Below are 13,414 nucleotides of genomic sequence, written 5' to 3'. Positions count from 1 at the left end.
CAGCCACGATGTGGCGTGCCCATGACCACTTCGGAGCTACAAGATTGCAGGAGGAATAAGGTGAAGCCAGGTTTTCACAGACAAAAGTTCTCTTCAGGCTATGATGGAGGGGAAACAACAAGACCCTCATTCTCAGTGTTAGCATATCAAGAAAGGTCATCAATATCACAATGTTCACAGAGGCAGCATAAATCATCACCTTCTGCCCTAACAATGGGATTATCCTTGGAAGGCACAGGAGCCTTGGGAACATCTTGCCAATGTGGAATGTGATTAGCACTCCATTAGCACATCTTCTTAAACAGCTACACGTAGTGCAGTTGACTATGGCGTCAACAAATCAGTTGGCATGGCAGCTTTTAAACGTTTGCACATCCAAATGTCAGCATGACAGCAGTTTAGCAAGGCGGTGATAATAAAAAATGGTTAACGCTTGACTGTCTCAAGAGAGAGCAGCAGCCAGACAACATCTCTCCAATCATCACCTCTTGTAGATGAATAATGCCGAGGGATCATCTAGCTGCTAAGCCACAATATCCCATCGGACATCAGGACGCAGCGACCTGTCACAGTCCTGCACCTAAAGCTGAGTTTAGTTTGTATTGTCCTCGCAGAGAGTGACTCACCAGTATCATGGCTTGATTATTTTGTAACGCCCAGGACCTGCATTCGTTGAAAGCCTACAAAGTTCATGTCCTGGATTGCCTTGGTATTAGGGAGAAATGTGGCAGTCAGTATTGATGCAGCAGTCAATGATGACCTTTCCCCTTAAGAGACCCTGCTGATGACCGGCGATGTGCAAAAGCATCACTTTCAGGGCATGACAGTCCTTGACACTGTGCAGCTCACAAAGGCCAATCTTCTTAATATACCCAAAGTCAGTGAGTGTACAGTCATGCAATGAATTGCATATCAGGTTGCATACTGCGCTTTACAGCAGGATTAGGTAGAGCTAGGCAACCATCCAGTAGCAAAGAAAGATCCTCACAGGTAAGGAGATGGCTTCATCAGGATGAGAATACACCTCTGACATCACACATACATATCCCTCTTACAGATATTTGTAATCTCACCGAGTCAAACAACTTCTATAGTCATACATGGGGACAGTGAGGGAAATTTTTTTAATAACTTTTCATCCTTCAACGTGGAGATGATAAATTGTAGGAAAGCATTAAAACCTATGGTGCTCGAAGATGATTGACTCTTTTCCCAAAAATTCACAGTCATTAAATTAAACATGATGTGGAGATGCCGACGTTGGACTGGGGTGAGCACAGTAAGAAGTCTTACAACACCAGGTTAAAGTCCAATAGGTTTGCTTCAAATCACTAGCTTTCGGACCACTGCTCCTTCCTCAGGTGAATGAAGAGGTAGGTTCCAGAAATACATATAGGCAAAGTCAAAGATGCAAGACAATGCTTTGAATGCGAGCATCCGCACACGTGAGTACGGCCTCAACCAGGACCTTGGATTCATGTCGCATTACATTCATTCACCCCCCCCCCCCCATTATCTGGCCTGGACTTGTGAAATCCCACCCACTGTCCTGGCTTGAGACAATTCGCACCTCTTTAACCTGGGGTTATCCCTCTCTCTGGATCTGTAAAGACTTAATTACCTGCAAATGCTCGCATTCAAAGCATTGTCTTGCATCTTTGCCTTTGTCTATATATATATATATATATTTCTGGAACCTACCTCTTCATTCACCTGAGGAAGGAGCAGTGCTCTGAAAGCTAGTGATTTGAAACAAACCCGTTAAATTAAACGCTATTACAATATACGCATTGGAGAAACGATCCTAATGTTCATAGTGAAAAATACTTGTGCTGTGCTCAAACAACAGACATCAGTGTGACACCATCAGGGTAATTACTAAGGCCAAATAACATCTGTCTGAAATCTGTCTGTCACAGCCATCATTGCCACATATTTGCCTTTGATATGAGATTGTGCGAGAATTAATGGAACTGTGGATCCAGGTGGGAGCTCGTTTGGGGGGAGGGGGGGGGGAATTGTATCACATTAGCCATTGAATACCTGAGACTTGGAGTCTGATAAGCGTAAAATATATTTACAGAAATAAAAAGTAAGTATGGTGTTGGAACACCCGTACCACCATTGTGTACTCAAAACTTCTTCATTATTCTAACCCTACTGCTATATCTTGGTGCAGCCCCAACAGCTTGCTGACTGCTATGCCCTATTGTCTGAAATGACTTTGGTGGTCATCCTCTGGTGGCCCAAGGCCTGGAAGGTCCCAGCCTGTTAAGGGTGTCCTACTCTGGGCCTGGTGCAACCTGCTCAGTTTGACTTTCTGGAGTGTCTAGATCTGTGTCTGAGGGGTGATCAGATTGTGAACTCGAGCTTGAATGCACCTTGGTGGAACCAAACCGAGCTTACGTGCACCTTGGTGGGACCAAATTGTAAGTAAGCTCAGGAACGCAAATCAAAATTCAATGTGCTTTGCCCATGCAATAGCATTGTTTGTACTTGCAAAATTGCATATATCTGAATTAAACAGCCCCATAAAATTGTAAGCGGGGATCATGTCATGTGATTAAATGGTCTGTTGTGCTTCTGATACCATGACAGGTCTGTCGGGCTGCCGGCACACCTGCGTCTGTTGTGCTGCTCTCACTATGACACCTGCGTCTATCGTGCTGCCTGCTGATTGCTGTGATTGCTGCATGCAGACATGCTGTTCTTGGCCCCCCAGGCTTTTGGACACTGCACAGGAGGTCTTGGTGGAGGAGGGGAAAGGAGAGGAGGTGCCTTGTCTCCAAAGGGCAAGAGGAGGGCGTCCAAATACCCTGTCAAAAGGTCATAGTGGTCAGTTTCTGTAGTCCAGCCTTTAGGACATGGATGTAGTGCCATAAGAGGTTCAATGAGCTCATATGATTAGTCAAGATCAGTGAATGTATCTTCAAATTCCTTACCCAACCAATTGCACCACTAACTTCAATCCCAGCAGTAACCTAACAACAATCTCTATAAATCAGTACTCATTCTCTCTCTTCCTCTCTCTTCCTCCCCCCACCCCCCAAGCCTATTTAGCAACTTGCCAGATCTGTGTGGCCTCCGCTCATTCTCCCAATCATGCTCTATTCGAAAGGGATGGTCAGCTAGTGCACCCATGTCTGGGAGCAACTGGTTTATACAGAAACCTTGAAATCATTACTCAGCACACCTCTCCTTATAGATTTTGTTTCTATTTGAAACAACTATAGAGATCATTAAAAAACTTGAAGAATTGTACCAACAGCCAGATGAAATCAACAAATACTAAATCTTGGTGGTCCCTTTAAATGGGGTTGGGGCCACAGAGAACTGCTTTGTGCCGCTTAACACAGTCAACTGTGTGAGGTTAAGAAAGGGTAGCACTGGTATTGAATTAGCATGATGACCTGCCCCCTCTGCATCTTTTAGCAGGTGTTTTCAGTGTACATTAGCATTGGTGGGATTCATGTCAGACAGGTGGGTACAGGCAGACGCCATTTTGGTCTACAAGTGATCATGCCTAATATTGTTCTCAAAAACTTTGTTTTTAAATTTTTATTTGGAAGACCAAGTGGAAAATGTGAGCTGAATTCTTCCATCAGTGGTTTGGGGTCTTCTCCTTGAACCACTATAGTCCTTCGAGCAATGAGGCACCCATAATAATGTTAGATGGGAAATTCCCACTAATAATGAAGGAATGGCAACATTTATCCCAAGCCCGGATACTAATGACCTTAAACTTAATGAATGCAGAAAACTTGAGTAAATGAAGAAATCAGGACTGAGCTGTTCCCGGGCTTGGGGTTTCTATTCTTAAGAGGATACATTTGATTGCTTTGGAGGGGCTTGGCATTGTATTAACTTGGCATTTTAAAATTGCATAGGCCTGCTGTAATCAGTGAATTGGTAACAAAGATACATAAAGATTGAGGATTAGGCCTGTGCCAGAGTTAGATGACCTAATTGTTGTGAGGCTGCTGAAAATGCCCTACGTAGTACTTTATTTTGAAGAGGAGGATTAGCTACAGTGCCGATTCCTGTTCGTTATCCAGTGAATCCCTTTGGAACATTTGCATGTGTGGACATTGGCAGTAATCAGGCTTGGTTGTAATTATTATCTGTGTCTTCTGCTTTCCAACCTTCACACTTTTTTTTATTTCTTGTGTTTTTCCGAATTTCCTAAAAGTGACATGTTTTACGTATCACCAAGCTTTTTAATTTTAAAAACTGTTGGCGATGGACATAGCTAATTAATTTTTAGTATAACAAACTATAGCTGTCTGGAACGTAAATATGACATGGATGATATTTACTCTCCAGATGCATTGATGTATTAAAACAGCACTGAATAAAGCTGATGCCTTGCCATGATGAATTCATTCAGTATCAGCCAATGTGCACACGTGCATTATTTTCTTGCCCCACTTGGACTAACGTCTGAAAGGTTTTCTTGATGACTACTTTTTGAGAGGTTATTTTGTGACCATTGCTCAGCTTTTTGCTCGAATTGACTGTCACTTTTGTGTGAAGGCCGGTGGCCATCCCTATTTGCTCGTAAATCAAAAGATCACTGAAACGCCAGGATATAATTTTCAGCAAAAGGTAGTGGGTTTTAGGAGCTCATTTTTGTTATTTGCTGATTTCTACAGACATTCAATGTTTGTTGCAGGTGGACTTGGTAGACTGGGTGGACAACATGTGGCCACGTCATTTAAAAGAGAAGCAAATGGACTCCACCAATGCAATCGCAGAGATGAAATATCCCAAAGTTCAGAAGTAAGTGAGAGTTCTGTTTATATTGAAAGCAACCATTTGGAATCTGTACGTTTTTACACCCATTTTATAAATACCACAAGGCTGAAGCATGGTGCATTTCATTTTTAGGATTTGCTGAAGGATCAATTGAGATTTTTACGTTAGATTAATGGTGCACTGTGTGAAAGCCGTACTGGTTCTTATTCAGGAGTTCTGCTCCAGAAACTATTGTCAGGCCTGGCTAATGGGGTTAATTACATGAGATGTCTAAACCAGCCATCCATGTGAGCTATAAACACAGTACTCCCATTCGTAATAGAACTTATTTTTTTTAGACAAGATGTCCAACTGACTGTTGATACATAACTTGTTCTTCTGTTTTGAATTACGGCAGTGGTTGAGCTCAACTAATTCGCCAAAACCTAAAAGTAGGAATACAGGAGTTAGCGCCTTGAGCCTGTTCTGCCATTCAGTGTGATCATGGCTGATCCATGACTTCACTCCATATTCTCACATTCGTCTTGTATCCCTTTATACCATTGGATATATGAATTTCAGAACTAAAATGAACAATTAACCAAGTAATAACTACTGTTTTCAGAAAAGAATTCTAAACTTCTACCACCCATTGCATATAGAAGTGTTCCCTAATTTCACTCCTGAAGCACTTGGCTCTAACTTTTAGCTCATGTCCCTTAGTTTGAGATTCCCTAACCCAACAAATATAGATTCTTTCTCACTGCTCTCCCCGCCCCCTCACGGTTGCCCTCAGCAGCACTCTATATACCTCTTTGCTGTCCACCTTTGAGCTATCTGCCTTTCTGTCTACCCTGTGGTCACCCTTAAAATTGTGAACATTTCAATCAAATCAACTCTAACGCTTTCAAGTTCCTCGCGATTACAGGAATAAATTGGAGGCAGGGTATCCTGCAGCAAGTGATTCACCTCTACAGGCCACATGTGAATAGAGTATACGCTTCACCTGCCTGGATGAGTGCAGCATCAAAAACACTGCAGAAACTCGACACCACTCAGGACAAAATGGTCAATTTGATCGGACCCCATCCACCACCTTGAGCATTCACTTCCTCCGTTGTCGGTGCACATGGCTGAATTGGGTACCATGTACATGATGTGCTGCAGAAAATTGCCAAGGCTTTTCGACTGCACCTTCCAAATCCATGACCTAGAAGAACAAGGATAAGCAGGTTCATGAGAATACCACCACTCGCAAGTACCCCCTCCAAATCACACACCACCCTGACTTGACAATGTCTAGCCATACCTTTATTGTCATTGTACCAAAATCCTGGAATTCTCTATCTATACCAGCCTGCAGTGGTTCAAGAAAGCAGCTGCTCACCAACTTCTCGAGGACAATTAGGGTTAGGTAATAACTGCTGGCAAAGCCAGCAATGCTCTCGTCCATGAATTTAAAAATGTAAAATACCCAATTATTTTTTTATCCAATTAAGGGGCAATTGGGTTGTGGGGGTGAAACCCATGCAGACACGGGGAGAATGTGCAAACTCCACACGGACAGTGACCCAGGGCTTGGATTCAAACCTGAGTCCTCCGCGCCGCAGGCCGCAGTGCTAACCACTGTGCCACTGTGCTGCCCTCGCTCATCTCATAATTGAATAATTTTTTTAAAAATCAAGTAAATACACAGCAGTAATTAAGATTTTCCACGTTTATAAAGAAGAGTATTTAAACTCAAGTGGACAATACTTGTTGAAATTAGTTTAGTCCATATTTGCAGTGTGTGGGGCTGGTTAATGGGGCTGTTTTAGCACAGTGGGCTAAATAGCTGGCTTGTAAAGTAGACCAAGGCCAGCAGCGTGGGTTAAATTCCCGTACCAGCTTCCCCGAACAGGCGCTGGAATGTGGCGACTAGGGGCTTTTCACAGTAACTTCATTGAAGCCTACTTGTGACAATAACCAATTTTTATTTCATTTCATTTCATTTTCGTGTACAGCAACTTTATTTTGTTCAGTACATTCGAATGGGGAGCCAAACGACAAGTTGTTTTCAATACAGCTTCATGGCTCATTTCTACATCCCAGTCAGCAACTCCCTGATGTTTATGTTTATCTGCACTTACCTGAAGACAATGGGCAATTTATACCTAAATAGGAGGGTGCACTGTGACCCTCATAATTTCTGTGTTCCATCTGGCTTTGGCAACATTACAATAGGTGAGCCTCATTGTTATTTTTTAGCAGTAAATTGTGGGCTATTATTTTCTCTCAACAAACATGCCTAATCTTGCTTGAATGCTTTTACAAAAAGCAAGTCCTGGTATTGACTGTGAATGGCCAGTCTTGCCATATATAAAAAGGCATAGGTGCTGTAGAAACTGATATAAGTGGCAATCACAGCCTGTTGCTCTTTGAATCAGTTTAGCTGGTAATGAATGGCTCATGGTAGCATGGTTAACTCAAGCCCTTGGCTTCTTTCTCAGAGATGAAGGCCTCCAATGGAATTTTGAAGTGTCTTTTAAATGTAAATTTCTGCTATACAAGTAAGTTTAATCGTTTTTTTAGTAAAATGTATTCATTTATATCTGTAACATTGTAAGTGTTATTTCCAGCAGTAAGTGTTTCAATTTAATGGGAGCTGAAGATGGTGACCAAAAGGGTATTTAGAAAAATGGAGCAATTTGATTGGTTTGTCTTTTTTAATAATTATCAACTTTTTCTGATACCTTTAGCTTTATACACCTTTATCTTTTTGTTATAAAATTGTTTGCTTTGTTATAATCATTGTCTTTCCGGTTGTGATTTATCTCTATTTTATCAACAAGAAATTTCAGTCAAATAAGTACAAATGTGCCAGAAATGTGTATAATGTGATGCAGTAATCCTGGCATGAAGAGTAGAGGTAGTCCATGAGCCAGTCTCCATTTTGCCCCAAACTGAGTCAAGGTCACTCATCCACTGCAAAATATTTTGGGCGTTGGCAGCCCAACAGTAAGACACAAAATTTGGGTGAGCCAAGCCTCCCGCCGCCTGACTCACTGGAGCAGAACACTGTGGGTTCTGGGCCATTTACCCACCCAAAGGAAAGTGAAATCAATATGTTAACCTGAATTTAAAAAAAGGATTTGGGCAAAAGAATTGGGATACATTCAAAGAAAAATAAAAAACCTGGGAAGTACATTTATTTTGGTTGTTTGGATGCAACCCACCAGAGACAGAGGGAGGTTGTTCCACCTCGGTAGATCCGCTCTTGACATTGCTCAGGCTTGAGTAGTTTAATTTATGAATTGAGGCCCAATTATGGGCTACCTAAACAGCCCCCCCCCCCCCCCCCCCCCCCCCTTCATAACAGAAACTGGTATTGACATTGTATCTTTACATCTTTGTTGGTTGATTGTTTGTAATATTGTTAGCTATTATTAGAAAACTTCAATAAATATATTTTTTAAAAGGCGTCTTGCCTCTGTGACTGTTATCCGCATGTGCGGATGTACCGCTTTAATTAATATTTCCGTTCTGTCCTCATTTTTCCCTTCTACTCAAACCTAAGCAGTCCTATTTAAAGTGCAAGTCTGGATAGTGAGTGATAGCAAGCTGTTTGATTGTGAGATGGATGCTTCAGTGAAACTCGTTCTTGCCCTTGCGTGATATCCACAAACCAAGAGTTTGCTGGACACCAAACAAGAACAGGATGTGGTGATTTGCGATCATTGTCTCGAAGTGCAGCACAGCAGTGTAAGGGTCACCTGGCTTGAGGGACCAATTGGGACGCAGAGTGGGTAATCACCCCAGGGGATGTAGTCTTCTCTTAGGCAGTAGACATTTGGGGACTAGGTGCAGCTGTGTGGCTGCTGTACAGTTTTTGTTATTAATAAATCCTTTTGTGTTTCTAATGAAGTCTGTGAAAGTGCATCATTACATCTGGCAGGATAAAATTATCGTGACACTGCCTCTGGCCTTACATCTGTGAGCTTCCTGTGGAGGAGGAAACAAATTACTCACCACAGTGCCTCTCTTTGGGTGAGCGGACCCATTTGAGATTTTGCCAGACAGTAGAATCAGACAAGACAGACAGTTCCAAGTTGCGTGGACAATGGAGAAAACACTGCAAGACCCCAGGTCAGAATTCACAAGGATGAACATTGTAGATCAGGAGGTGATGCGGTCCACGGGAGTAGCTCAGTGCATTGGAGGGGCTGAGGGACAGACTTGGAACAAACCTGAATTGGCAGATACAGTCAAAAGTTTAGAAAAATAGAGAGAAAAATATCAAGTGAAAATACCGTAGAAGCTTTAAGTTTAAAAAAAAAAAGGAATTTCAGTTAAAACGAGTTGCTGCAAAGGTTTTTTTAAAAAAACACAGAAAGCAGTGCTTTAAGTGGGGGAAAAAAACTTTCCCAATGAACTGTAGCGAGGTTTTCTGAAGCACGAGGAAATCAATTAACTGAAATTGACAAGATCCCAGTCGGCACAGAGGCTGCGGGGGCTCCGTGGCAGTAAACACTGCACTAATTGACTTAAAACGGAAAAGTCAGGGAGGCAGCACGGTGGTGCAGTGGTTAGCACTGCTGTCTCATGGCGCCGAGGACCCGGGTTCGATCCCAGCTCCGGGTCACTGCCTGTGGGGAGTTTGCACTTTCTCCCCGTGTCTGTGGGTTTCACCCCCCCAGCCCAAAGATGTGCCGTGTGGGTGAATTGGCCACACTAAATTGCCCTTTAATTGGAAAAATTAAATTAGATACTCTAAATTTATTTTTAAAAAACAGAGAAGTTCTTAAGTTTTGAAAAGAAGACAAGTTATCCAGTTTAAAAATAATGGCCTGATCAGACCTCGAGTGCGACCAGCATCATAGAAAAACAATCGGACTTCCCAAACAGCCAGAAGAACAAGAAATTCTGGTGATTGCTAAAAGGGCTTAAAAATTCAGTGAAGGAACAGCCAGGGTCACACCAAAACACTGAAAGGACAAAACGTGGGAAAAAACAAAGAAAGCCGGCAGCTGCTGACAGCTCAGTTTTTAAAAAAAGATGACAGTCTTAAAGTGACATTGCATTTAAAGATGATATATTTAAAGTGGCAATGCACTTTGAGTGACAACTACAAGAAGGAACCAATGGACAGGAAATTTGGACAAGACCCAAGATAGAGGGCAACTTTCAAAAAAGGTCCATAAGCGACAGAAGCCTCGAGGAGGTAACAGAAGACCTCAGAGGAAGCAATGAAGATCTCAAGCAAGAGATAAAGGAAGACCCCAAAGAGTAGGCAACAAAGACCTCAGAAAGGAGGCAAAAGAAGACTTCGGAAGGGGGGCACTGAAAAGGCCTCTGAAGGAGGGTGACAAGTCAACACTTTGTCGAAGACAGGCCGAACCAACAGCGAAGCCAATAGGGTTTGGCTGAAGTTAAGACATGTAAAAATTAAAGCTCAATTTGTGAAATGTATATGCCCAGAAAGAACATGATGAATTCCCCTTGGAGGAAACACAGAAATTAAAGACTTCAAAAGAAACTAGAAAGTTTATCGAATATAAAGATGAATCAGCAAAAAGAATGAAGACTCTAGAGAAGATATTAAAACAAAATGAAATAACTGACATCAAACTTGAAAAATGCTGCAAAACTTTACAGTTAAGAAGAAGAAATTAATGAGACAATGGAGAACAAGCTTAATTTCATGAAAAGCAACTAGAAAATAGGGACAAGTCCAGTGAAGAATTGAAGGGGTGTTCGGCAGTAAGAAATTAACTGAAGAAGTTGACATTGAAATTGTCCGCAATTCAGATAGAGAAAGAAACTTGAGATTACTTGTCAGAACAAGGTTGCTGAAATAGTCACACTAATAGAAAAGCCTCATCATCTCACGATGAGCCACCACTGATACAACAATAAAAAAAACATATTACGTACATAATATAACATGGTGTCATAACATGAAACTTTGGTAGTGGATCAAGTTGGATCCCTGGAATTATTGTCTCTAAGACCGGACCCTCTGTCGTACGAAGTAGACAAGGAGGGTGACTGCTGCTTCCGGATGTGGAAGGGAAGGGTAGGATCATAGACATATATGGGTGGCTGGGAGAGCAGCGAGGTGAACAGGTGGTGGAGATTAAGGAGAACTGGGAGGGGGGAATAAACTGGGGAGGATGCAGTGAAACGCTACAAAAGATAAACGTGACCTCGTGCACAAGGATGATCCTGATACAGTTCAAGGTGGTACACAGGGTACATATAACTTGGGCAAGAATGAGTGGATTATTCCAGGGAGTGGCAGACGAGTGTGAGAGGTGTGGGCGGGGACCAGTGAATCACGTACATATGTTCTGGGCCTGCGAAAAGTTGGAGAGATTCTGAGCGGGAATGTGTACGGCGCTATCAAGGATAGTGGGGGAGGTGGGAAATTTGGGATATCGGAGAAGCCAGAGCTGATGGAGGGTAGGAAGGCCGATGTTGTGGCCTTCGCCTCTCTGATTGCCCGACGAGGAATTCTGTTGGAGAGGTGGTCAGCAACGCCACCCGGGGTGGCGGCCTGGCTCGGGGATCTTCTTTGGCTGGAAAAGGTCAAATACGAATCAAAGGGTTCGAGGGCTTCGAGGCATGGTGGGGGATGTTTGTGGCTGTGTTTGAGGAGCTGTTCGTCGCGCGTGTTGGGAGGGGTGGGGGGGGGTGAAAAATCTGCTTTTTAAAAAAAACTATCACTGTGTGTTGGGGAGTTTGTTTATGTTTTGTGACCTTTTACTTAAGTTTGGAATTAGATACATTTTTGAAAAAGTAGACATGGTAATGAGAGAGGGCAGCGCCCGCTATGGAGCTTGGATGTGGGACTATTAGCAGATGAGGGGGTGTGCGGACGGTTGAGCAAGTCCATCCAGAACTATTTGGAAATAAATGATACGGGGGAAGTCTCGGCAGCAACGGTGTGGGAAGCTCTGAAGGCAGTGGTTAGGGGGGGAGTTAATCTCGATACGGGCCCATAGAGAAAACGAGCAGGGATGGATAAGGCTGGTTTGGAGATACTCCAGGTGGACAGGAGATATTCGGAGGCCCCAGAGGCAGGGTTACTGAAGGAACGGTGGAGGCTACAAGGTTTAATGTTGATGTATGAGGCAAGTTTGTTTACAGAGAAGGTGGTGGGAGCCTGGAACTCGCTGCCGGGGGAGGTAGTGGAAGGAGATACGATAGTGACGTTTAAGCAGCGTCTTGACAAATACATGAGTAGGATGGGAACGGAGGGATATGGTCCCTGGAAGGGTTTAGGTCCGACAGGAGTATGGTCGGCTTGGAGGGCTGAAGGGCCTGTTCGTGTGCTGTCATTTTCTTTGTTCTTTGTTCTAAACTTATTTTTAAAAAAGATGTATCACTGAAAGCATTCTATCTGGCTGCATCACAGATTGGTATGGCAACTGCTCGGCCCAAGACCGTACTATAAGAAACTACAGAGAATCGTGAACACAGCCCAGTCCATCACCAACTACCTCCTACCTCCCAACCATTGACTCTGTCTACACCTCCTGCTGCCTTGGGAAAGCGGGCAGCATAACGCACTGAGGGTTATTCTCCCTTCCAACCTCTTCCATCGGGCAGAAGATACAAAAGTTTGAGAACACGCACTAACATATTCAAAAACAGCTTCCCTGCTGTTACCAGACTCCTGAATGACCCTCTTATGGACTGAACTAATCTTTCTACGCATCTTTTAAAAAACATTTTTCCAATTACGGGGCAAATTAGCATGGCCGATCCACCTATCCTGCACATCTTTGGGTTGTTGGGGTGCAATCCATGCAGACACTGGGAGAATGTGCAAACTCCACATGGACCGTGACCCGGGGCTGGGATCAAACCCAGATCCTCAGCCCTGGCTAATCACTGAGCCACCATGCTGTCCTTTCTACGCATCTCTATAGTTGTAGCACCATATTCCGTATGCTGCACCTGATGTCTATGTTTAAGTATTTACAGTGTATATTTATAGTATGTTCTATGTATTCATGTATGGTGCAACCTGTTGTGTTAAGCACACTGAGATAGCACGGGCTGCAACTGGATGCAGCTATAACTGAAATAGACTCCAGACCTTGAAGTTAGTTCAATTTGATTTATTGAACCTGTCACACAGTTAGCTCAGTGCTCTGAGAGTTTGACTCTCTGCTAACCTAAGTGTGATCTCTCTGACTGAACCAGACTAGCTCTTAGCCACGTGCTGTATGCGTTATGTGATATATACACTGTACTCGCTCTGTAGATGTCCCGAGTGGAAAGAGGCGGAGTGTGAGTGCCTCGTGTCTTTTATAGTGGGGAACCATCCCTAAGTGTTCTGCCTGCTGATTGGTTATGTCCTGTTCTCTGTGTTCATTAGCTGCCTGTCTGTATCTCATTATGTGCATGTCTGCATATCATGACACAACCTGCCTGGACTGTACGAAGAACAATAATTTTCACTGTACCTCTGTACACGTGACAATAAATCTAAATCGTTAAGACATGTAGGCACTAGGTGCAGCTGTGTGGTTGCTGTACAGTTCTTATTAATAAATTATTTTGTGTTTCTAATGAAGTCTGTGAAAGTGCATCATTACAAGGAACATCAGCTGTTTTTTTCTCTCTCTATTATCTGATTCCAAACCCAGTTCCTGAATGCCTGTTGTCGCTTTTCAACTGCCACACTGATTGA

At 43.1% G+C, this 13,414-nt stretch overlaps 1 protein-coding gene across 14 annotated transcripts in view; it reads left to right on the top strand.

The window, feature by feature from the left end:
• LOC119961852 (lysine-specific demethylase 2B) overlaps positions 1 to 13,414 on the top strand; it is a 290,442-nt gene that overhangs the window by 129,933 nt on the left and 147,095 nt on the right. For 8 of the 14 annotated variants that reach the window (XM_038789282.1, XM_038789309.1, XM_038789299.1 and 5 more), the window contains exons 6-7: positions 4,673 to 4,779; positions 7,224 to 7,283. In XM_038789282.1, the coding sequence (XP_038645210.1) occupies positions 4,673 to 4,779; positions 7,224 to 7,283 (167 nt within the window). The remainder of the gene's footprint in view (positions 1 to 4,672; positions 4,780 to 7,223; positions 7,284 to 13,414) is intronic. The other 6 variants (XM_038789334.1, XM_038789320.1, XM_038789380.1 and 3 more) reach the window with 1 other exon arrangement.

Source organism: Scyliorhinus canicula, chromosome 1, assembly GCF_902713615.1.
Source record: "Scyliorhinus canicula chromosome 1, sScyCan1.1, whole genome shotgun sequence".
Classification (NCBI taxonomy): Eukaryota; Metazoa; Chordata; class Chondrichthyes; order Carcharhiniformes; family Scyliorhinidae; genus Scyliorhinus; species Scyliorhinus canicula.
This window is presented reverse-complemented; position numbering and strand designations above follow the sequence as displayed.